The 24,945-nt window shown below is 39.3% G+C and overlaps 1 protein-coding gene and 1 long non-coding RNA gene across 3 annotated transcripts in view; one reads left to right on the top strand and one right to left on the bottom strand.

Moving 5' to 3' along the window:
• Window positions 1–24,945, bottom strand: part of ABCA8 (ATP binding cassette subfamily A member 8) — a 71,843-nt gene that overhangs the window by 14,824 nt on the left and 32,074 nt on the right. The window contains exons 17-25 of the mRNA XM_039229814.1: window positions 21,743–21,882; window positions 17,032–17,151; window positions 13,974–14,172; window positions 11,996–12,162; window positions 8,216–8,349; window positions 7,016–7,153; window positions 4,360–4,467; window positions 2,157–2,330; window positions 1,851–1,964 (exon numbers count right to left, since the gene is read on the bottom strand). Coding sequence (XP_039085745.1) covers window positions 1,851–1,964; window positions 2,157–2,330; window positions 4,360–4,467; window positions 7,016–7,153; window positions 8,216–8,349; window positions 11,996–12,162; window positions 13,974–14,172; window positions 17,032–17,151; window positions 21,743–21,882 — 1,294 coding nt within the window. The remainder of the gene's footprint in view (window positions 1–1,850; window positions 1,965–2,156; window positions 2,331–4,359; window positions 4,468–7,015; window positions 7,154–8,215; window positions 8,350–11,995; window positions 12,163–13,973; window positions 14,173–17,031; window positions 17,152–21,742; window positions 21,883–24,945) is intronic.
• Window positions 4,142–17,973, top strand: LOC120230270. Of its 2 annotated transcripts, none has more exons than XR_005527957.1 (3): window positions 4,142–4,337; window positions 17,063–17,288; window positions 17,945–17,973. It is a non-coding gene; the product is annotated as an uncharacterized LOC120230270 (long non-coding RNA). The 2 variants fall into 2 exon arrangements; XR_005527958.1 differs by lacking the exon at window positions 17,945–17,973 and adding an exon at window positions 17,370–17,380.

Here is a 24,945-nt window from a genome sequence, read left to right on the forward strand (position 1 = left end):
ATTTCTGCCATCGACCTGTTCTCTTAGTGACTTAGCCAAATTCCTTTCACCTGGAGTATCATGAATGAGACATGACTGTATAAATCTAGGATCTGACCTACAGAATATTTTCATTACAGAAAAGGAACAAAGTTGGCATTCTACTGTTTTCAGGGGTAAAACTGGTAGAGAAGCAATGATCATCGGGACCACAAATTGGTATCTAGTAGGAATGACATAACAAAGAGAGAGGACTTCTGTCAGCTATACTTCTCAGCTGTGCCAAGAAACAGAGGCACAGAAACACCCAGAGTGGCTTCTATTTCAGAAGTATCTCATTGAGAATTCAGGGTTAAGAGATAGTGAGAGGTACACCAGACACACTCAGACTTTTTCTTCGAAAACACTGCAATGATGAAGGCTTCCTACAAGTTTTTGTACTTCTGGCTTCTTACAAGCTACCATTTTTATGGCATTCCAGCATATTCTTCCTAAATGTATATTTCTGATCTTATTTCCTGTCTGTACTATAAGCTTCCACAGCTTTCCACAGCCTGTAGAGTAAATTCTGGAGCGCATCATCAAAGGCCAGCATGGTTCCAACCAATATTTTTACCATAACTAAGGCCACACCCTTGCTGCACGGGGTTTTCTTCCTTGCCCTATGCCAGATTATTACCAATTCCTAGGCTAAGCCTGGACTCTCTCCCCACTGAATCATTCTTCCCTAGCTCCTAAAATCTAATTCTCCAGGTTTCAATGCCTCAAGGAAATTTCTGCTCTCATTTTCATGAGTTAATCTTTCCTTTCTCTGGTTTTCACAGAGACAATCTTTTAAAAAGGGATAATCTTTTCCTTATCACTTTGTTCTCCTAAGTGGCTGTTTACTTCTCTTTCACCCTCTGTGTGCCCTTTCAGGGTTGAAACTACTTTTTATGCATTACCAGTCTTAGTTTTTTGACGCATTGTTGGAAGGCAACTCATACACATTTTTTAAGTTTATTTATCTTGTGATAGATAGAGTGAGCAGGGAAGGGGCAGAGAGAGAGGAAGGGACAGAGAATCCTAAGTGATGTGGGGCTCGAATTTACAAACTGTGAGATCATGACCTGAGCTGAAATCAAGAGCAGGACGCTTAACCAACTGAGCCACCCAGGCGCTCTGGAAGCCAAGTAATATTTTTGAATTAATAGTTTACTTTTTGGCAGCTGGAATGACAGGAAATCAGAATAGGTAACGGGAGATAACATATACTTTTCTTTCCTAATTTAGATAAAATAAGTGTTGCTTTTGTGGAATTAATTCTAGTAGAATATGGAGTAGTTTCTAGTTTTAACTATGCTAGCAAATAACGTTTGTAATCTACTACATAACTTTGTGGAGGCTGGTGACCTTACTTCTTTTTCAGTAAAAAGAAGATACAAATGGCTTCCAGGTTTCCTTCTAAAAATACGTTCTGGTTCTAGAAACAATTTAGCTAATTTTAAAAGAGACAAGGGTAGGGAAGCCTGAGTGGCTCAGTTGGTTAAGTGTCTGACTTCGGCTCAGATCATGATCTAGTGGTTTGTGAGTTTGAGTCCTGTGTGGGGCTCTGCACTGACAGTGTGGAGCCTGGAGCCTGCTTTGGATTCTGCTCCCTCTCTCTCCGTCCCTCCCTTGCTCGTGCTCTGTCTCTCTGTCAAAAATAAATAAACATTAAAAAAAAAGAGAGAGAGACAAGGGTAGACATTAGGAAGAGAAAAACATGCAGATTTTGAAAAGGATCATGCATAAGGAAAACAAAATATTTGAGACTGTAACATTAATTTATCATTCTACTGAGGGCAAACTTAAAGTACTGGCTCAGAATTGTACACAAGAAATGTACTTACCATAAAGAAGCAAAAAGACCAAATGCCACTATTTTTCCTCCCCTTGCGAAAAATGAATGAAATCACGTATGTCAAGAAGATAAGTGAGAAGGCATAGCCAAGAGCACAAAGGATCTGAAATCAACAGGAATGTTACGTTTCATTAAAGGCAAATGCAGTCTGAGAAACACATTAGGAGCCAACAGATTGCTGTATCACTAAATTTTACAGCGATTTAATTTATGATGATACAAATATCATTTGCCTCTTCCATTTCTTTTCATGAAATCATTCAACGGTATTTGTTCTATGAATATTGGCACTTACTTGTATGATATGATTTACAGTTGCAAATTCTGACTCTTGGAGGTTTAAGCTGGAGTCTATTAAATACATAAGAAGGAGGATCAAGAAGTAGAGTGAAATATCCACCAGCGCCTGGCCAAACCAGTAAGCAGATGGGTGGAGGCCTGAAATCCGGAGCTGGGACTGAGTTTTGTACTGATTAAAAAACAGCAAAGACACCAAGTGTTAGTTCCGTCTGAGTTTTAAGAAAATGTGGATTATGTGAGAAAACATTTAACCACAATGTTCATTTTGTAATGATTCTGCATCATGGCCATAAGCATGATGTGGACCAAGGGGGATGGCTAGTTCCAAACATATATGATCAATTTGCCACTTTAATTAGCAATATTGAAGTTCATCAAACACCCAGTGGAAATTTGTGAAAGAAGATCTCAGTGTAATCATGGTATTAACATAGCAGTAAACAAAATACTGATTAGCAATCTATGGGAGCAGGGTGGTTTATTTAAGCAGCTAACTTTCCATCATTGTGGTTCTGTTTTGACTCACTGAAGCCTCGTGCTCACTCTCTCTCTCCATGTGTATATACATAAAAAGATTATATATTTTACATATAAAATATTAGGTTTTATTTACTATTATACTTTACACAAATATACAACATGTTATGTATTTTTATATACATATAACATGGCTTTATTCCTTTCATTCTAACTAAATGATGAGTTAAGGTAGTTTTGGCATAGCACATATTCAAATATTTGTTGCCCATCCAAATATTTATGCACACATACATCAATATTATTACATTCACAAATACTATGTATCTTGTATTCCTGTCCTTCTCTGAATAAACATACTGAATTATATATCTTAAAACAGCTTATCAAGTGATGAATGGTTTGGCACCAATTCAGCAATTGCAATAAACCACTCAACAATTTCGAATATATTTTTTCCTCTTTAAAAATAGTTTAATTCATTTGCTGATGGTCTCTGGCTGGCCAAAAGAGGCCTGTGTCAGAGACAGAATTTGACCCAAGGATGCTCATCAAAGTCTCTGGGCACAGGCTTGTTCAGTTGGCACAACTAAAAAGGATTTGGTGATGGACTGATCTGTGGTGAAGCCAGGAGAGGGATGAGCTGCGGTTTTAGGGTGCTGACTGAGTGTGTGCCCGGTACTGTCGTCTCTGGAGACAGGAAATATGAAAAGGGGGGGGGAATACACATTCAAGAATGTCATAAATGTAGCTTTGGGGATGTGGTAAGTTTGAGAGTCTGTGATTTTCCCAGTGGCAACCTGGAGAAGGGAGTTTGGATCAGCACTGGAGGTAATATTAGAAATTAGAATCTTGAGGGGCGCCTGGGTGGCTTAGTCGGTTAAGCGTCCGACTTTCGCTTAGGTCATGATCTCGCGGTTCGTGGGTTCGAGCCCCGCGTCGGGCTCCGTGCTGACTGCCAGCTCAGAGCCTGGAGCCTGTTTCAGAGTCTGTGACTCCCTCTCTCTCTGACCCTCCCCTGCTCACGCTGTCTCTCTCTCTCTTTCCTAGAAGTAAATAAAACATTTAAAAAAAATACATTAAAAAAAAAAAAAAAAAAGAAATTAGAATCTTGAGGCACCTGGGTGGCTCAGTTAAGCGTCTGACTCTTGGTTTCATCTCTGGTCATGATCCTATGGTGGTGGGATTGGGCCCTGCACTGGGCTCTGCACGTATAGTACCAAGCCTGCTTGGGATTCTTTCTCTTCTCTCTGCTCCTCCCCACCCCTACACAGGCCCTCTTCTCTCTCTCTCTCTCTCTCAAAATAAACTAAAAAAAAAGAAAAAGAAAAAGAAACTAGAGATCAAGTCTGTGAGTGATGGGTAGGTAAAAGGGGTTGAAGCCCTATGGTTAGATGAGTTTGCCTAGGACAGACTGACATCAAGAATGATGAGAGAGCCTAGGGCTGAGACCTCAGGAGTTCCAGAATTTAGAGAAGAATAAGAAGTTCCAAAGGAGCCAGACAGTGGCCAAAGGGTTAGGAAGAACATGGTAGAATAGTGGCATTACACAGGCCAGAGAAAGAAAATGTTCATGTTTCCTATGGGAGACACTTTTATTTCAGTTTATTTATTTGTATAAGTATTATTTACTTGTATAAAAGCCTTGTGGGGAAAGCCTTGTGGAAGGAACTCTACCTTCACCTTCTAATCATACAAGGTAATGAAATTTTCGATATTACCTTATAATCATCACAGCTGCTCATGGCAATATAAGGTGTACAGGAGGATACCAAAATCATCCATAATATAGTATATTCCCAAAATTCAAATGAGCTTCTCTCTGGCTCCTGAAAATGCAAATATAATGAGCTAAGTAACAAATTCAAATTCTGTTTTCTGGAATACATTTAAAAATTTTTAACTGATTACATATACTCCTTCCTTAGGTCCCCGCTGAGGTTCCCCAACTCTTTCATTATCCATCCAATTGGCTTTATACCCAATTTCATGGATAAGGAAAGTGACTCAAAGCCTGTGTATGAACGGACAAGTATTATTACACAGTCGGAAGATAGAAAAGGAGTGAGATTTTCCACTTTCTTATTTTATGTTTCTACAATGTGCTATGAGGCTAAAACAGTAAATCATGACCATTTACCGTTGAAACATTCAATTTTTCATGGGCATTTAATTATTTCAAACGAGATATGGCCTGACTCAAAAACTGTATCAGATGTTTGCGGGCACAGTGATGATAAGCATCTTTCTAGGTACATCAGGAGACCAGAAAAATATTGGTTGAGGCTTCCAAGGTAGAGATCAAGTATAGTACTAGAAAGGGAAGTGAAATCTCCATGAAAAACCTTGGTACTTGGTGACACATTTTGTTGCCCTGTTAGGGACAGAAGGTTCACTGAGTGCCCTGGAAAACAGTTCCCATGTTACTTTCACGATCCATGATATGCACAGTGTTGAGAAAAGTTATAACCAGAGTCTGGTTATCTTCAGCCTGGCAGTCAGAGACACCCTTACTAACTACAGAAAAGAGAGATTTAGGCTCATTGACAGGATCTTTTTGGAACACGCTGCATGATGGGTGGTTCAGTTCTCAGTGGTAAAGTCTTTGACCTGAGCAGGACAGAAGCAAGATGTGAAACTCCCGAAAACTCTTACTTGTGTAATGCACAGGTAAATTCAAACAGAGTACAAAATGAGTTTCTGGAGATAATAAAGTTCAGACGTTGAGCACATAAATACAAGGTCAAGTAAGTAGTTGGTATTAAGTGCCTCACAGATAAAATAGAATGTTTCTATTGATGGAAGGAAACTCAAGGCAATTTGCTCAACTGTTGTTTCCTCCCTGAGAACCCAGAAAACTGACAGGAAGTTAATTAATGAACCATAGCATATAGTCTAAAATTAATTAGTACTTGATGAATGACTAAAACTTTTTGCTTTAATGAGTAAGCTTCTTACACACCCTTACTGAAAGGAATTTTTATTTTCTGACTGTACCGTGAAGCGTGTTGTGAGACGTCAACTGAAAATCTTGGAGGAGTGTATGAAAATAATGATGGATGGCCCATTTTACACATGGGTGAACGGTCTTTAGTCATACATATTATCATAAAACCCTAGATTTGAATGGAATACAGATAATTTTCTGACCTCTGACATTCATTTATACATTTAACAAATAAGTTATTTGGTGCCTATCATGTTTTAAGCCCTATATCAAATTATAAACTATTATGTAGGGTTAAAAAATACATGGTCTCTGTGTTGAAAGAAGTCTCTAAGTGGAAGCAGTATATTTAGGAAATAATCAAAAAGGAATAATTACAAACTGTAATATGTATTCTGGTTTCCAAACTTACAAGGCTATACACAATCCAATCATATGGGCCTTTTTTTAGAAACAGGAAATCCCCCCCCCCTTCCGGAATGAAAAAGCTGATTTGGTCAGTCTAGGGTAGGCCAAATAATGCATATTTATTACAAGGAACTGGAGTAATTCTAATGTAACCAGTCTGCAACTTTGGCCTGAACTTTGTCTTAAATTTTTTCCTTTGTAGCATTTCTAAAAACTAATAATAAAACTTCAATTTCTTCCCTTGCCTTCCCTTCCTCTCCCCTTCCCTTCCCCTCTCCCCTCCCTCTCCTCCCTCCCCTCCCTCTCTCCCCTCCCCTCCCCTCCCTTCCCTTCCCCTTCCCTACCCTGTCTTTCCCTCCCCTCTCCTTCCCTTTGTTTTTCTTCTTTCTGTCTCTCTCCCTCTTTCCTTTTTTTGTTATTTTTGTGTTAGTCTCAGTGCTTCTTGTCTTCACTTTCATTACCTCACATTCCCTCTAAAAAAGAGTTCTATTTTGCATTAAAAAAAATTGAAGCTCTGGGCGCCTGGGTGGCTTAGGCTGTTAAGCATCCAACTTCGGCTCAGGTCATGATTTCACGGTTCATGAGCTGGAGCCCTGTATTGGTCTTTGAGCTGTCAGAGCCTGGGGCCTGTTTCGGACTCCGTGTCTCCCTCTCTCTCTGCTCCTCCCTTGATCATTCTCTGTCTCTTTGTCTCTCTCTCTCTCAAAAATAAACAAGGCATTAAAATTTTTTTTTAGAAATTGAAGCTCTAGGGGCACCTGGTCGGCTCAGTTGGTAGAGAGTGCGACTCTTATCTCGGGGTTGTGAGTTCGAGCCCCATGTTGGGTATAGGGATTACTTAAAGCACTGAAGCTCTAAAAAGTGTACTGATTTCTCAAAACCAGAGAGTAGCATGAACCAAGCTGTAATTTATTATGCAGCCATTCTCAACAAGAATGAGATTGCAGCACAAGAGAGTGACCTGGAATATTCTTGGTGCAGGAGAGACCAGATTCTTGATGGAGGAGAGTCAACATAATTACCTTTGGAAATGTACTTCTGTCGGTTTGGATACGTGCTGATGGTCTAACCATTCCAAGGAGTCCATTACTAATAATATCCATAAGAACTGGGAAGCAGTTTAGTCTTTTGGCATTGCATACTAATGAAAATCTGTAATTCTAAAATATAAAAAGCAAGCTCTTAAATCCTCAAAGATCTTCATTTTTTGCTAAAGAGGTCAAAATTCAACATCTTTTTTTTAAAAAATAGTTTATTATCATGTTGGTTTCCCTACAACACCCAGTGCTCATCTCCACAAGTGCCCTCCTCCACGCCCATCACCCCTCTTCCCCTCCAAAATTCAATATCTTAAATTTAAAAATCATGTTTTTATTTTTTCAAAAAAATTTTTATGTCCTTATTTTGAGAGACAGAAACAGAGAGCGAGCAGGAGAGGGGCAGAGAGAGAGGAAGACACAGATTCCAAAGCAGGCCCCAGACTCTGAGCTGTCAGCACAGAGCCTGACGCAGAGCTCAAACCCACGGACTGTGAGATCATGACCTGAGCTGAAGTTGGACACTTAACCAACTGAGCCACCCAGGTGTCCCCCCAAAAAATCAGAGTTTTAAAATGGTGTCAAATAATCAAAGCAAAAACCAAACACCATGTAAGTAAAACAGGACAAGTATATAGGCTGTATCTAATTTTCAGGACACGAGACATCTGAGGCTAAAATCGAATATTATTGTTTAAGAATAAAACAGAAAGTATGTATTATAAAATCCTTGAGAGGAAATCTGAGTCCTTTGGACTTAAATATGCAGTGGGTATTGTATAGTATTTATTTTGCAAACACACACGGTTTGTGTTGGTAGACAATGATTAAAACGTGAATTATTGGGGCACCTAGGTGGCTCAGTCAGTTGAGTGTCCAACTTCAGGTCATGATCTCACGGTTCGTGGGTTCGAGCCCTGCTTTGGGCTCTGTGCTGACAGTTCAGAGCCTGGAGCCTGTTTCAGATTCTGTGTCTCCCTCTCTCTCTGACCCTCCCTTGCTCATGCTGTCTCTCTGTCTCAGAAATAAAAAATAAAACATTAAAAACAATTTTTAAAAATGTGAATTATTATGAAAGCATTATTTGTTTTTCATTTCATTTCTTAAAGTGGAAAGCTGAGTACATCGATATTATATTGGTTTTCCACATCTATGGGAAAAATTATGAAACAAAGGCCAATATACCTTTTCATTATCAGACACTATGATGGCTCCATTATATGACGGGTCATCTACGGCATTTTTCGTCCCGAATATATCCACTTCCAAAGCTATGTTCTGATGCTCCACAGACTGTATAAATTCATCAATGCTTGCCCCTACATTGCAGTTAAATATATTAGGTGTGTCACAAAACTAAATTAAGTTGTACAGTACAATTTTAATTAATGTCATTATGTGGTCCTTATGTCATATGGACCGTCAGGATATTTTTCCACATGAGAACATACTTGTTACTGTGAATTAAAAACCTGTTCACTTGTCATGGAGTTAACTTCATAATATATTTATTTGCTTCTGATTACTGTTAACGTGAAAGGCAAAAGTATTTTTTTAGAACCATATGGCATTTGGAATAATGTTTTTCCCTAGAATATTACAATCGGTGGCCATAACCATTAAGGTTTTAATGACACAGATAATCTCTACTCATCAACTACCAAAATTGCTAAATTTCACTTCACTACTGCTAGATTGTTAATTGGCTTTCAAAATGTGTCTTGATAGCAGCTTTTTTTTAAAATATTTTTTATTTATTTGTAGGAGAGAGAGAGAGAGACAGTGTGAGCAGGGGAGGGTCAGAGACAGAGGGAGTCACAGACTCTGAAACAGGCTCCAGGCTCTGAGCTGGCAGTCAGCACAGAGCCCGACGCGGGGCTCGAACCCACGAACCGCGAGATCATGACCAAAGCGAAAGTCAAAAGCTAAACCGACTAAGCCACCCAGGCGCTCTGATAACAGCTTTTTAATGAGGGTATGAAGAGCTTCATGGACCTTCTCCCAGAAAAGCAGCCATAACTTGTGAAAATTACTAAGAATCCAACAAGTTAAAAATCTCTGGATTATCTTAATGGCACAAAGAAAATGAAAAAAATATTTAAGAAAATCTAATAAATTTGGGTAAGAACACTAAAAAACTAGCACTGGAGTTAAAGATCTATAGCTTTAGTCCCTGTCTTCAATTAGCTTGACAGGAGTTTCACTCTGACTGGATATAGCCAAGAACTCAAGAATCCACCAAGCCATGTCTAAGTCTACAATATCTTCCTGGGAAGAACTGGGACAAGGATGATTAGGCCTTGCTAGTTTTGGCCTCTTATTTCTATGACAGAGCTTTCATCTCATGAGTAGGGAGTGGATGGAATAGGACTCCAGTGTCTCACTGCATAGAGGAATGGTGTTTACGCAACATGGGACTGTAAAGAATGAGAAAGGTTGGTGGCCAACCAGTTCTCCGAAGATAACTGAATAGCCATTGAAGCTGCATCCCTTCCTCACACCATACACAAAAATTACTCAAAAGGGATCACAGACCTACATGAAAGACCTTAGAGTAAGAAAACCTTAGAGGAGAATATACAGGTAAATCCTTGTGATCTTAGGGTAAGTAAAGCTTACCTTTGACACCAAACCACAAGCAAGGGGAAAAAAATAAGTTAGATCTTGTAAGACTTAAAACATTATGGGGGGCCTGGGTGGCTCAGTTGGTTGAGCACCTAACTCTTGATTTCAGCTCAGGTCATGATCTCAATGGTTTGTGAGTTCAAGCCCCACATCAGGCTGTACGCTGACAGTGCGAAGCCTGCTTGGGATTCTCTCTCTCTCTCTCTCTCTCTCTCTCTCTCTGTCTGTGCCCCTCCCCCACTCACAATGTTTTTGTCTCAAATAAACTCCAACAAATTTTTTTTAAAGAATTAAAACATTATGCTTCAAAGGGCACTAATGAGAAAATGAAAAGGCAATCTACAGGATGAGGTGAAATATTTGCCAAAAATTTGCAGTTGATTCTTATTATTCATGGTACATATATTCTACAAAGCCACCACAAACACTGAATCAGTGAATTCTTATTTATTGCTCTTAGGTTCCTGTGAGCAATTTCTCTGACCAATCAATAGATCACCATATTTTATATATGTTTCCGTATATATATTTTTGATTTATTAACAGTGATCTCAAAGCCAACAACACTATAATTTACACCTGAACGAAGCCTACTTAACACATGTATTTTATTTGGAAGGTACTTCACGGCTTTCTTGACTCAGGGACACTAGAAAGCACTTTAGTACTATGCTTGGGGACCATTTCAAACTGTAAAATCACAAACAAAAAGCATGAACGTGTGAAAAATGTAGCATTAAATAGATTACAGAAAGGATATTTGTGTACAGTATGACAGCTGAACAAGAAAGCAGAGTGTCACCTCAGCTGGAAATCAGTGTTATCAGGTGCCTCAAATTGTTCCCTTCTCTGAGCATGTTTGTGAATGATTACAGAAGAACCATGAGTATTGGCTGTGGGGTCACAAATAAGTTTTACTGACTAGAGAAGTTTGCAAGTGCAAAATCTGTGAATGCTGAGGATCTATTGCATCTGATAAGAGACTTGTATCTAGAAAATGTAAAAAGCATGTAGGATTCAATAAAAAGGACATATAATTCATTTTTTAAATAGGAAGAAAAAATACACTTCCACAAAGACAGATAGACACCCAGCCATGAACAGATGCCTAAGGTCATTAGCGATCAACGAAATGCAAATCAAACCACAAGATACTACTTGATTCATACTGAGAGGAGTATGACCAAAAAAGTCAGGAAATAACAAGTTTGGGTGAAAACGTGTAGAAATTGGAACCCTCACGAATTGCCAACATAAACAAAAATGGGGGCAGTCAGTTCAAAAAAGTTTGCCCGTTCCTCAAAAGGTTAAAGATAGTCACCGTATGACCCAACAATTCCATTTCTGGGTTTTATACCCCGAAGAAATGAAAAAAAATGTTCATAAAAAAACCTGTACATGGACATTTATAGCAGCATTATTCACAGTAGCCAATAATTTGGAGAAAATATCCATTATCTAATGAAAAATAAAATGCAGCATATTCACACAATGGAATTCTTCCACGATTAAAAAAAAATACCAAAACATGCTACAACATAGATGAACCTGGAAAACATCATGGTAAGTGAAAAAAGTCAGTCGTAAAAGATGATATATTCTACTTATATTAAATGTCCAGGGTAGCAGAGAGCTATAGAAACAGAAAATTTGTGGTTTTTCAGAGCTGAGGAAGAGTGAATGGGAATGAGTACTCACAAACATGGGTTTCTTTTTGAGATAAAAATATTCTTTTAAAAATTTTTAAATTTTTTTGAGACAAAAATATTTCTAAAAATGAATTGTAGTGAGGGTTACACAATTCTGTGAAATCCACTGAAGACCACTGGGTTGTATCCTGGGCATAAATGGAATAGCACTTGAATTCTATCTCAAGTTGTTACAAATGTGTTTTTTTTTAATGTTTATTTATTCTGAGAGAGAAAGATAGAAGGTGAGCTTGGGAGGGGCAGAGAGAGATAGAGAGGTAGAGACTCTTAAGAAGGCTCCGCGCTGTCAGTGTAGAGCCCAGCACAGGGCTCGAACTCATGAACTACAAGATCATGGCCCGAGCTGAAATCAGGAGTTGGAGGCTTAACCGACTGAGCCACCCAGGCGCCCCGCAAATGTGTTTTTTTGATACGGATGCTTTCATTTTGCACACAGCCACCCGAAAACTCATTTCTCCTTGGCAAATACTTCTCTAGTCCCTTTACCATCCTGGGCTTGTTTTCACCCTTCTCAAGCCTTATAAAGTTTTCTACGAAGGAAGTCAGAAGTTTATTTTTCTTTCACATGTTTTATGTTTCTCTTAACAGTGAATGCACTTGGGAATGAAGTATTCGCCACATTAATTATTACCTGTTTTGTTGATGATCAGTAATCGAGTGAGAGGATCACGTGGTTGCTGTCCAGGAGCAAGGAAGTATAAATGGGGAGAAAGTTCCCAAGTGTAGCTCTGTTGATACACTTTCATGGTGATGATTTCCGTGAGAAGAGGGCAAATTCCAATTCCGACAATCAAGAGCCTACCCAAGAGAAAATTGCCAGTGTGAATACATAGTCATTTCTTAACCTTCAAAGCTGCCTGAACAGATTATAATGTGACGAGGCCAAGAAATTATGGGAATTCAACACAGAGTTCTCAGACTCTTTCCTTGAGTGCTTTGCCCTTTTCCTACTCCTAAAATTAAAGATGAGAAAAGGAGACTTATCCTTGGTTCACTTCTTTTGTTATTCTCTGGCCATGGCATGTCGCATACAATTTCAAGGGGTGTGTGCCCTTTACTTGTATATGCAGATTCTGCTTCTCTCTTGAGACTCCACCACTTTGCTCTCCCTTCCTTCTAGGTCATTCATCAACACTGTGTCAGTTGTCTTCACATCCACTCGTCTTCATGTAGTCCCTCTACCTGTTAGTGACAGCAGGGTTTCTGTACTCTCCAGGCTCAAAGTTTCTTTTTCTTTTAAGTTTATTTATTTATCTTGAGAGAGAGGGAGAAAGCACGCGAGCAGGGGAGTGGCAGAGAGGAAGGGAGAAAGAGAATTTCAAGCAGGCGCCTCACTGTCCGCACAGAGCCCGACGTGGGGCTCGAACCCATGAACTGTGAGATCATGTCCTGAGTCTAACTCAAGAGTCAGTCGCTTAACCTACTGAGCCACACAGGCGCCCCTCCAGCCTCAAATTTTCCATTACTCTTCACCCTTTATTCTCCTGTGTTCTCCATTCCAAATGAAGTTGAAAGTTTGTATTATCCCTTCATTGATATTGGTTCAAAAACTTCTCGATTCCCAATTTGTAATTTTATAATAGTACCTCTTGTCTCAATTCCTGCTAAATGAATGGCATCTCTTGAGTCTCTGTTATATAGTGTTGCTAGATTAATATAGATTAATTTAATATTAATAGATTAATATTAATGTCTTGTTGCTAGATTAATAATTTTTCTAAAATCATGCTATCTCCTTGTCAAAGATTCTTAATAAATTCCCACTACTTATTTATTTAGAAAGTATTTATTATATGCTAACAAGCTATTATGTACTAACAAGCCTCCTACCTTTTTTCTTTTAATCTCTACACCCAGCATGGGTCTCAAACTCACAGTTCTCAAGATCAAGAGTTGCATGTTCTTCCAAGTGAACCAGCCAGGCGCCCCAGCCTCTCATCTTTTTGATACTTAATCAAAGTATTCATAGATTTGGTACTGACCGACAGCCACCATAGACAGAGGGTGCTAACGAGAGGGTTGTGATTCTTAGGAGCACGGACAGTGCCCATTATGCACAGAGAAAGTATGGGGAGTGAGCTATCATCACTTTAGAGGGCTGGTGGGAAGTCTTGGCATCTAGGTAAGAGCAAGTAAAATACAGTGGGAGAGTCAGGACATCCATGGTTCTGAAATGTTATAAATTTCTCCCACTCATCTGCCAGTAGAGAACTACTAAAACCTTAGCTAGACTGGGTATTATGCTTTAACCAGTTTTGTGAGTACAGAAATGCATTTTTGTTATTTTATTCTATTTTTTAAAGTTTATTTATTTATTTTGAGAGAGAGAGAGAGAGACAGTGCAAATGGGGGAGGGGCAGAGAGAGAGGGAGACAGAATCCGAAGCAGGCTCCAGAGCTGTCAGCACAGAGCCTGATGTGGGGCTGGAACTCATGAACCGCACCGTCCTGACCTGAGCCAAAATCAAGAGTCAGATACCTAACTGACAGAGCCACCCAGGAACCCCGTATATTTATTTTTTGATTGTCTTCTCTTGTTTGGAACATCTTAGATTTGTTTTTTTAATGTATCGACTGAAAAAGAAAAACCTGTGGCCCTCCGACACTCACAGTGATAAAAGAGCTTTCCTTTCATGCTTTAATTTCAAGAAGCGAACCCTTGTGACTGTGCAGATTTGCTGTCTCCAAAGAGCCATTCCATCTAAAGTCTTGCTCATCTCATTCAGTGAACTGAGGACTTGTTCTGTCTCAACAAGCCTCTCTGTGTCTCCAGCTCTATCTGACTGGGCTTCTCCCCACGTGGCAATATCTGCAAAATACAAAAAAAGCAATTCATAAAACTGGGTACCAGGTGGACTTTATGGAGCCCACTGTAGGAGCCTGTGCTATCCACAATACTAGAGTCTTCTGCATAACTGTAGGTACTGTGTGGTGTCATTGGCTGCTGCCATGAACTAGAAACATAAATGAAAGTTTCATTCCTTGAACAAAAGGAGTAGAGCGGAGATCTTAGATCATTTGTATACAGACAGTACGTTCAAGAGGTCAAGACAAATATGCAAGGTCATGTTGTGCCTATGTGTCACTTGGAAAGGAAAAATAATCTCAGGTGTTCGCCTAGAGAAACAAGCTACAAATTGACAGGCTACAAACGGGGGGTTAATTGGTAATTATTGTTACTGATGGGATTTCAAATCTGTTCACACCATCGGAGGCTCCACTCTTTGGTATATTCTCTGCAACCTCTGGATACTCAGGATGCTGTCATTGTATGGTGCTAAATAAGCCTGATATCAAACCTCAAAAAGCACACACTCATAAAGGTACAATTGCAGACACAAAAACATACCATTCCAGTTACTAATGAAGATGTAAAGATCTTATACAAGATAGTGGTTGACGGTATATTAAAAGAATAATTCAGGGATCTCCTGCTTCCAAGGGAATGTCACCTCTCTTACCAAAAGAATATACCAGCTATTTTTAACCCATCAGATAGATAACAGCACAAAGAGAGTAAAAAAAATTTTTTTTTCATAAAGGGAAGAGCCATTCCTAGGGGAGATGATACCTATGGCTGTTTTCATCTTAGGGGCATGGCAGAAGGAAAGAACAACTTTAGATATGAGTAAGGAAAGAGCATTAAAGAAACTCTTGTGGTCACATATGGACTTTTAGGACAGACTAGAGTCACATGGTACCCAAGTCGCAAAATGGATTTACATCATTTACCAATTCTTTCCCATGAGAACTTCACCAAACACATGGGAACAGTACACCAAAGGCTGGAGCTGAGAAGGAAAAGCTGAGAAAGATCCACCCTAAGGTATGTAGAGTCTTTACTTGTGGAAGACATCATCAAGGTATGTGGGGCCTTCTTCTGTGAAGGAAACCCACCAGGGGCTGGCCACTGGACAAATGAGCAGAAAGAGATATACTGAGGTAGAATGGATCTTGGCTAAGTACAACACATTGACATGCTAACATCTGGGCATAGGATGGTAAGGTGGAGAGATCTCCCAAGGCATGGTTAGTCATGGTCAAGGGTGGAGAGTCAGGCTAACTCCCCAGGAGTAGAAAAACTGAAAATCCCCAAAAACAAATAAACAAAAAGTGATAGCAAGCTGAGAATCAGGTAGATATCACATCTTTTTGAGGAATTTGGGGCTGTATAACAGAGGGAGGTCTAGAATTTTGCCTGTGTCAGAATCAGATTTATGTGTCAATAACAGTAATATCTAGGAAATCCGCAAATAATTGTACATTGAATGACACATTTGGAAATCACCAAGTACAGTAAAACTTTGGATTGGAAGTAACTTGTTCTGTGAGACCAGCAAACATTTCCAATGAACTTTAACTTGACAAACGAGAGATGTCTTGCAATACGAGTAGTACTGTGATGCTGAATGTCACATGATCACGATTGAGCCAATGGTTCTTGAAATTCACTTTGATACACGAGTGCTTTGGATTATAAGCATGTTTCCAGAACAAATTAAGCTCGCAAACCAAGGTTTTACTGTTTTACAATAGTATCTTTTCAAATAGGGGATATCATCAGAGAAGTAAAAATTATTGAAAATAACCAAATAGAGATTTGAGTTGAAAAGTATACTAACTGATTTTTAAAGTTCACTGAAAAAATAAAAGCTCAATAGATTTCTTTCGGCAGAAGAAAGAAATCAGTGAACACAACCAAAGAGAAATGAGATAATTAAGTTTCAAAACCAGAAAAAAAAAAGAATGAAATAAAATGAAGTCTCAGAGAAATGTGAGACACTATCAAGCAGATGAACATGCACTACCACATATACTGGGTTAATGGGAGTTCCAGACAGAGGGTTTAGAGAAAAAGGGTAAGAAATTATAGTTGAAAAAATAATGGCTAACAACTTCCCACATTTGATGAAAAACATTCACTACACATATAAGAAGCTGACTAAACTCCCAATGGGTTAAATGAGAGGAGAGCAACACCTAAAGACATCACTCTCAAACTGTCAGAAGCCAAGGTCAAAAAAAAAAAAAAAAGAATCCTGAAAGCAGCAAGTCATCGTGCATAAGAGATTCTCAGTAAGATCTACAGCTGACTTCTCATCAGAAACCACGGAGGCCATATTCAGAATGCTTGAAGAGAGGGATTTAAAATAAATGTTTTGGGGGCATCTGGGTGGCTCTGTTGGTTAAGTGGCTGGCTTTGGCTCAGGTCACGATCTTACAGTTCGTGAGTTTGAGCCCCGTGTCGGGCTCTGTGGTGACAGCTGCCTGCAGTCTGCTTTGAATCTGTGTCTCCCTCTCTCTGCCCCTCCCCTGCTCATGCTCTGCTTCTCTGTCTCTGTCTCTTAAAAATAAATAAACATTAAAAAAAGTTTAAAAAAATAATAAATGTTTTGTCTGAAATTGCTCTTGGGAAATGGGATGAAGGCAGTGAGCCTTGGAGAGAAGGAAATGGGCGAGCTTTAATAACAAGGCAATATTGGCAATAAAAGGTAACAAATGTGACAGGGATGCAGGTTGGCTCTATTTATCCTTGTCTAAGAATGACCTTGATCATCACTGCCCCTCACATTTTGTAATCACATCTATGTAACAGTGTTTTACGGAAATGTACACTGCACTAGATGCTGTGAATACCTTGACATGATCAGTCATGCATTTTATTTACCTGATTCATCAACGACTGATTTTCCTTCTAGTTTCAGGAACACTTCATTCAAGGTTGTCATGGAAACACCGTAATTCTCAATTCCAAGGCCAGGACATCTATCCAGATCCTCGTAAAGTGCTAAAAAACACGTATAGTAGCAAATCAAAACAATGAAAATCATAAGTGAACTGAAGACAACTTCTCAAACTAAAAAGCACAAAGATATGAAATTATACTTGTGCTATGCCAGACATTTTAAAAGCTAACATTTCATAGTAAGTACTTAGTCTTCAAATACTATATTTTAAAATTTAGGGGCTCCTGGGTGGCTCAGTCAGTTAAGCGTCCGACTTCAGCTCAGGTCATGATCTCATGGTTCGTGGGTTCGAGCCCCGTGTCAGGCTCTGTGCTGACAGCCAGCTCAGAGCCTGGAGCCTGTTTCAGATTCTGAATCTCCCTTTCTCTCTGACTCTCTCCTGCTCATGCTGTCTCTTTCTCTCTCTCTCTCTCAGAAATAAATAAAACTTTAAAAAATTTTTTTAAATAAAATTTATATTGTTACAGCCCATATATTAACTTCTCTTGATCAAATATCCATTTATATTCATTTATATTTATGTTAAAATTTCATTTTAGAGGTGCCTGGGTTGGTCAGTTGAGTGTCCGACCTCGGCTCAGATCATGATCTCACAGCTCGTGAGTTCAAGCACCATTTTGGGCTCTGTGCTGACAGCTCAGCGCCTGGAGCCTGCTTGGGATTCTGTCTCCCATTCTCTCTTCCCCTCCCCTGCTCACACTTGCTCTCTCTCTCTCCTTCAAAAATAAATAAACATGTAAACATAAATAAATCTTTAAAATAAAATAAAATGAATTAAAACATTTTTATTTTAGATATTTTCTGGCTTGTTTAAAAACGTTTTTTTTCCTTCAGCTCAGGTCATGGATCTCACAGTTTGTGGGTTGGAATCCCGCATCGGGCTCTACGCTGATAGCTCTGAGCCTGGATGGAGCCTGCTTCAGATTGTGTCTCCCTTTCTCTCTGTCCCTCCCCTGCTCATATGCTCTCTCTCTCTCTCTCTCTAAAATATAAACATTAAAAATATTTTTAAAAATTTAAGTTTATTTTTAACTTAATCATGTTAACTTTTAGCATTGAATGAACAGGGGAACTTTGGATTTTTTCAACTCTAATTAATTGAAGACTCGTTTCCAAAGCCATTTGTGCTTTAGCCGACAAAATGGAGAGAACTAATGTTTTGAGGATTGGTAGGATTGCGCAGAGCTTTCTTTAGTTCCAAGAAGGTGATATTAAAGGAAGGACATAAATAATAAGTCCTTTTCTAAATTTCTGCTTCTGACTATGGAAGAAAGTCACAAGGTGTCGTCGGGAATGCAGCAGTGCCTCAGGGCACTTCGTTGGAATAGTGGGTCAACGGCATGTTGGCGCCCCTTCCAGACATTCCGTACCCACGCACCCTTCGTTCGTTGACCAAAACCACTCTGCATCAGCCACTGTTCTTAATATAATGAACATGGTCTCTGCCTGTCTGGATCTGAATACTGACAGCTAAATAAATGGAGCTTGAATAAAAACCTAATTTTAAATCCTAGTGGGATTATAGAAGTCCCAAGTCTTTCACCGGTAGCTCCTCCCTGGGCAAAAGGAGAAGTTAAGAGCTTTCTGTCTTGATCAGAGTCCCATGTACAGACAGGCAGGAAAGAGGTAAGATTCAAACTGCTAATGAGCAGTTTGTGTCATTCTTCATTTTACCTAAAATTGGACAGATCTCCTCAAAATTATAACTACTTTGAAAACACATTAATCAGAATTCAATGAACAGTTTGTCTGATGGCTCTAAGAAATACTTGTGCTGTCGCCGTAAAATGTGTATTTGAATGATTTCTGGGGTTAATTTATATGTCTGTTAACCACACATATGGCCCAGTTAATTGCTTCCACCCCCCAGTGTGGATTTTCTGAATGACATACATAATAAGTGCACTTTTTCTTTCTCTTTTACTTAAACTTATTATTTTGAGATAATTTTAGATTCCAATTCAGTTGTAAAAAGATAATACCAAGACATCTGTACACTTCACTCAGTTTCCCCCGATGGTAATATCTTAAAAAGCCACAGTACAATGATCACAACCATACTAGTGAAAATACAGTCAAGATATGGAACATTTCCACACATGGCCAGATTTCATTGTTTCTCATTGCCATGTAGTATTCCATGGTATAGATAAACCACATCTTCTTGATCCATTCATCTGTTGATGGACACTTAGGCTCTTTCCATGTTTTAGCTATTGTGGAGAGTGCTTGAGGGTGTTATGCTGAGCGAAATAAGTCAGGCAGAGAAGGACAAATATCATATGTTTGCACGTATAGGAGGATTAGGAGGAACTTGACGGAGGAACAAGCGGGAGAAGAAGGGCGGAAATGGTGGGGGAAAGGGAGAGAGGCAAACCATGAGAGACTCTTGAATGCTGACAAAAACTGAGGACTGATGGATGTGGGGGGGAGGGGGGGATGGGCATGGAGGAGGGCACTTTGGGGATGAGCACTGAGTGTTATGTAGAAACTAATTTGACAATAAACTATTTGTAAAAAAAAAAAAAAAAAAAAAAGATATGGAACATTTCCAAGGAGCCTGGGTGGTTCCGTTGGTTAAGTGTCCAACTCTTGGTTTTGGCTCAGGTCATGATCTCACAGTTCATGGGTTTGAGCCCCACGTTGGGCTCTGCACTGACAACACAGAGCCTGCTTGGAAATCTCTCTCTCTCCCTCTCTCTCTGCCCCTCTCCTGCTCATGCTTGATATCTTTCCCTCTCAAAAATAAATAAATAGGGGCGCCTGGGTGGCTTAGTCGGTTGAGCGTCCGACTTTCGCTTAGGTCATGATCTCGCAGTTCATGGGTTCGAGCCCTGCGTCGGGCTCTGTGCTGACTGCCAGCTCAGAGCCTGGAGCCTATTTCGGAGTCTGTGTCTCCCTCTCTCTCTCTGACCCTCCCCTGCTCATGCTGTCTCTCTCTCTCTCTCTCTCCTAGAAATAAAATAAAAATTAAAAAAAATAAATAAACATTAAAAAAAAGAGATACAGAATATTCTTATTGCCACAAAAATCATGGTACCCATGTATAGCCTCCACCATCTCTCCTGATTCCATCTTTGCCCAGCCCATGGCAACTATTAATCTCTTCTCCATTTTTATAATTCTGTCATTTCAAGAATGTTCTATAAATTGAGTCATACAGTATAGATTCTTTTGGGATTGGTTATTTCACCTGAGGGTAGTTCTCTGATTATTCATCCAGATTGTTGCATATACCAGTCGGTAGCCCATTCCTTTTTATTGCTGAGTGGCATTGCATGTCATGAATGTTCTAGAACTTAACCATTTACTTGTTAAAGGGCTTCTGGATGGCTTCGGCTGTTGTCTGTTCCAGATAAAGCTGCTATAAACATCCGTGGTCAGGGTTTTGTGTGAATATGGTTTCATATCTTGAAGATTTTACTCTTATTTATTTATTTATTTATTTATTTACTATTTATTTCTGAGAGAGAGACAGTGTGAGCAGGGGAGGGTCAGAGAGAGATGTAGACACAGAATCTGAAACAGGCTCTAGGCTCTGAGCTGGCTGTCAGCACAGAGCCCCGACATGGGGCTTGAACCCAAGAACTGTGAGATCATGACCTGAGCTGAAGCTGGATGTTTAACCAACTGAGCCACTGAGGCGCCCCTCTCTTATTTATTTTTAAAACATTTTATGGTTTTACATTTTACTTTTAAGTCCATGATTTATATTAAGTTCACTTCTATATAAAGTGAAGGTTCATGTTTATGCCTGCGGATCTACGTGCTCCATTTGTTGAAAAGGTTATCTTTCCTCCATTGAATTGCTTTTCCACTTTTGTCAAAAATTGGCTTGGCATATCTCTGTGGGTCTATTTCTGGATTCTCTATTCTGTTCTGTCTATCTGCATGTCTATCACTCTGCCAATACCACACAAACGTGATTATCATAGTTTACGTGACGCCATTACTCATTCCCCTGGCTCATCACCGAGTGGCCTGACAAAACCCATAGCTTCCTGCTTCAAAAGAGTTGATGGGGGCCCTCAGCATCTCTGACCAGGCTGATCGCTGATGTCTTTGCCTGCAGAAAGCCCGTCTGTGATGACTGGAAGAGGGGCCTGCTTTATCTAATGTGCAGACATCAACACAGAGTGCCATGGAAAATGAAAAATCAGTGGAAGACACTCCCAACAAAGGAACAAGATAAACTTATAGAAACAGACCTTCATAAATGAAGCTTTATGATTTACCTGACAAGGAATTCTAAATGGCTGTCATAAAAACCCCAAAGTTAGCACAAAAATCTTGTCAAGGAAGAAAAGGACCAATCTTGGGGCTGTTTATCGTAATGGCTAAGCCAGAGGTTTTTAGCCACTTGTGTTCATTCAGTTATGAATTCTAGAAGATTCTGTTACACACTACAAAGGGAATGAAAGACTTAAAAAGTTCCCTAAAATGCCCAGACATTGTAATGCAACTACTAGAATATATTTCCCACTAGATAAAACTATCCAATTACTGTCTTTTTCTTTGCATCATGTTTCAAATACCTAACACATTGTAAGCTCTCAATGTATGTTGTAAGAATTTCATTATTATTATAAACATTATTTACATATTTCATTTCATAGTGTTCTCCCACATTACCTGGAAATTTATTTGTTTGTTCCAAGGGCAATGTGTAGACGAGTTTTCCTTCACTTTCTGCTGATAATTTGGCATCGGGGATGTGTTGTTTAACAAGTGATGTTATTTTTTCCTGAACGCACATTTCATTCAACTGCAAACTGGTATTTGAAAAATAAAAAAGGAAAGATATATGTTATTTGACATGGTCTTCAGTAGCATGAAGAAGATGGCTACCTTCTATGAAAGAGATGGGCCATTCAAACATGAAATAAGGGGACAAAAAAATCAGATCATATAAGTGTAGGAGAAGGCAGAGGGAACTAATTAGAACTACTGGTCAGGTTATTTAGAGATGAAGCCCAGAGAAAGTTAATATTGACTCAAGTCCTTCAAGTCTCCTCAAGTGGCAGAGGAGAGATACCAGAGACACAACACCATGACGACACAAAGTAGGAAATGGTGACGATTTGTCAAAGGGGGTTTAATTTGGCTGAATGGGATTACTGTTTTGGGTAAGAAGAAAGGAATTTTGATAGGTAGGCACAAAACAGGTTTAGTTATTCAATTTACTCTTCCAGACACATTTATCAAGTTCTTAGTATGTGACAAAAATTACTCTAAATGCTAAGGGTACAGTTGTAAGTAAAAAAAGCACTGCCCTGTTCTTATGAAGTGGACTGTCCAGTGGGGAGACAGGGAGAAAACAAGTAAACAAACAGACAAATAAATGATTAGCAATAGTAGTAAACGCTATGAAGGAAACGGATTACAGATAGAAATTACTTGTGGATGAATGTGGGTATGGGTTGTTGAAATCACTAATTTTTGCTTTCTTTGTAGTGCTAGCCCCAGAACTTTGACTAAGAATGAAGTATCATAGAGAAAAACAGTCTACTCATCAAAAAATACCATGGATATTTCCCTAATGTAGAAAAACAAACAAAAAAAAATTGTATGAATCAAGGTTATAAAGTATACAGTAGACAAAGGATCAGTGACTTGGCTTCTAAACTTGGTTTTGCCATTTGAAATGTGTTACTTGCCCTATCTGGACAGTTTGCTCATTAGCAAAATGGAATGATGATACCTAACATTTAAGGTTGTCCAAAGAACTGAATAATAGTGATGTTTGCACTTAGTCCTTTAAAAAAGGCTTTTTTTAGGAGCACCTTGCTGGCTCAGTCAGTTGAGCATACAACTCTTGATTTTGGCTCAGGTCACGACCTCACGGTTTGCGGGTGTGAGCCCGGCATCAGGCTCTGCGATGATGGCGTGCTGAGCCTGCTTGGGATTCTGTTTCTTCTCTCTGCCCCTCAGCTGCCTGTATTCTCTTTATCTCAAAATAAATAAATAAACTTTTTTTAAAAAAATGCTATTTTATTTGGTCAAATGCTTATATCAGAATTATGCTGTTTACTCATAGGTATTAAGAATAAATGAGAATATATGCCATTTTTAGAAGTAGTGAAACTCACTGAGGGAATGAAGCAAAACAAAAACAAAAACAAATCATAATTGTTCTCGATGGTGCTGCTGCCCCATGAAATAAAAACAATCTAAGAAATACTTCTTGGTTACTTATAACAATTTGTGCTGTGCATTAGAGAGGACTGAGGAAGCAGTATACGTACCGTCCTCAGGGAGCGTCTAGCTCAGAAATGGAGGGCAGCAAGCTTTTTCTGAAAATGGCTATATAGTAAATATTTTAGGCTTGGCAGCCAGTAGGTCTCTACTGCAGCACTTCAGCACTGCTGTTACAATGAGGAAGCAGCCATAGGCAAAACCTGCATACATGGATATGCAGGGGTCCTGACCAGCATTTTTTATTTTGAGAACATGTTCCGTTGCAATGCTCTGTGCGAGGCGCCATGTCATTTGCTTTTCTATAACCTTGGCTTGCAGATGGGAATTGTTATTCCCACTTTATAAGTGAGAAAACAGAGTTTCAGAGACCTTAATTCATTTCCAAGAAGCAGTTCAAACAATGTGCCTTGGGAAATGAAATACTGGAACAGCACACACAGCTGGAAGATTAGTAAAGGCTGCATGAGACAGCATTCAAACAACTCTTTAGGACAAAAACAGGTGGGAATGGGTCCAAGAAAACTGCCAGCCTCTGGAAATAACCTCAGACAAGGGGAAACGTAGGTCATGACAGGCATGTGTATTTTTTTTTTCTTTTCTTCTTGAGAGAGAGGGAGAGAACAGGAGCAGGGGAGGGGCAGAAGGAGGCAGAGAGAAAATCTTAAGCAGTCTCCACCCTCAGTGTGGTGACCGACATGGGGCTCAATCCCATGGCTGTGAGATTGACCTGAGGCAAAATAAAGAGTCGGACACAACCAACGGAGCCACCCTGGTGCCTTGCATATAAAGGCAAGTAATGTGGAAGTCACGATAGGGTGGGCCACACCGGTATCAGATGACAACAAAATTTGGACTCTGATAGATAAAATGGAGCCATTAATGTTTTTTTTGTTTCTTGTGTATTGTTGTTATCATACATATATATATATATTTCTTTTTAAGTTATAGATGGCCTAAGTTAAAACTATACTTTTGACAAACTGACCAATTCATGAATATATTAAACATTAATTTAAATACAGATTTGGCAAACTCAGTAAAGAACTTATCAAAGTCAATACCCAAAAAACAAATAATCCAGTGAAGAAATGGGTAAGTGACATGAATAGACACTTCTCCAAAGAAGACATCCAGATGGCCAACCGACACATGAAAAAATGACCAACATCACTCATCATCAGGGAAATACAAATCAAAACCACAATGAGATACCACCTCACACACATCAGAATGGCTAATAGTAACAACTCAGGCAACAACAGATGCTGGCGAGGATGCAGAGAAAAAGGATCTCTTTTGCACTGCTGGTGGGAATGCAAACTGGTGCAGCCACTTTGGGAAACAGTACGGAGGTTCCTCAAAAAATTAAAAATAGAACTACCCTACGACCCAGCAATTGCACTAGTATTTATCCAAGGGATACAGGTGCTGTTTCAAAGGGGCATATGCACCCCCAATGTTTATAGCAGCGCTATCAACAATAGCCAAAATATGGAAAGAACCCAAATGTCCATCGATAGATGAGTGGATAAAGATGTGGTGTATACATATATACCATTGTGTGTGTGTGTGTGTGTGTGTGTGTATATAGAGAGAGAGAGTATTAGTCAGCAACCAAAAAGAATGAAATCTTGCCA

This window comes from Hyaena hyaena, unplaced genomic scaffold, assembly GCF_003009895.1.
Source record: "Hyaena hyaena isolate Hyena2069 unplaced genomic scaffold, ASM300989v1 scaffold_39, whole genome shotgun sequence".
Classification (NCBI taxonomy): domain Eukaryota; kingdom Metazoa; phylum Chordata; class Mammalia; order Carnivora; family Hyaenidae; genus Hyaena; species Hyaena hyaena.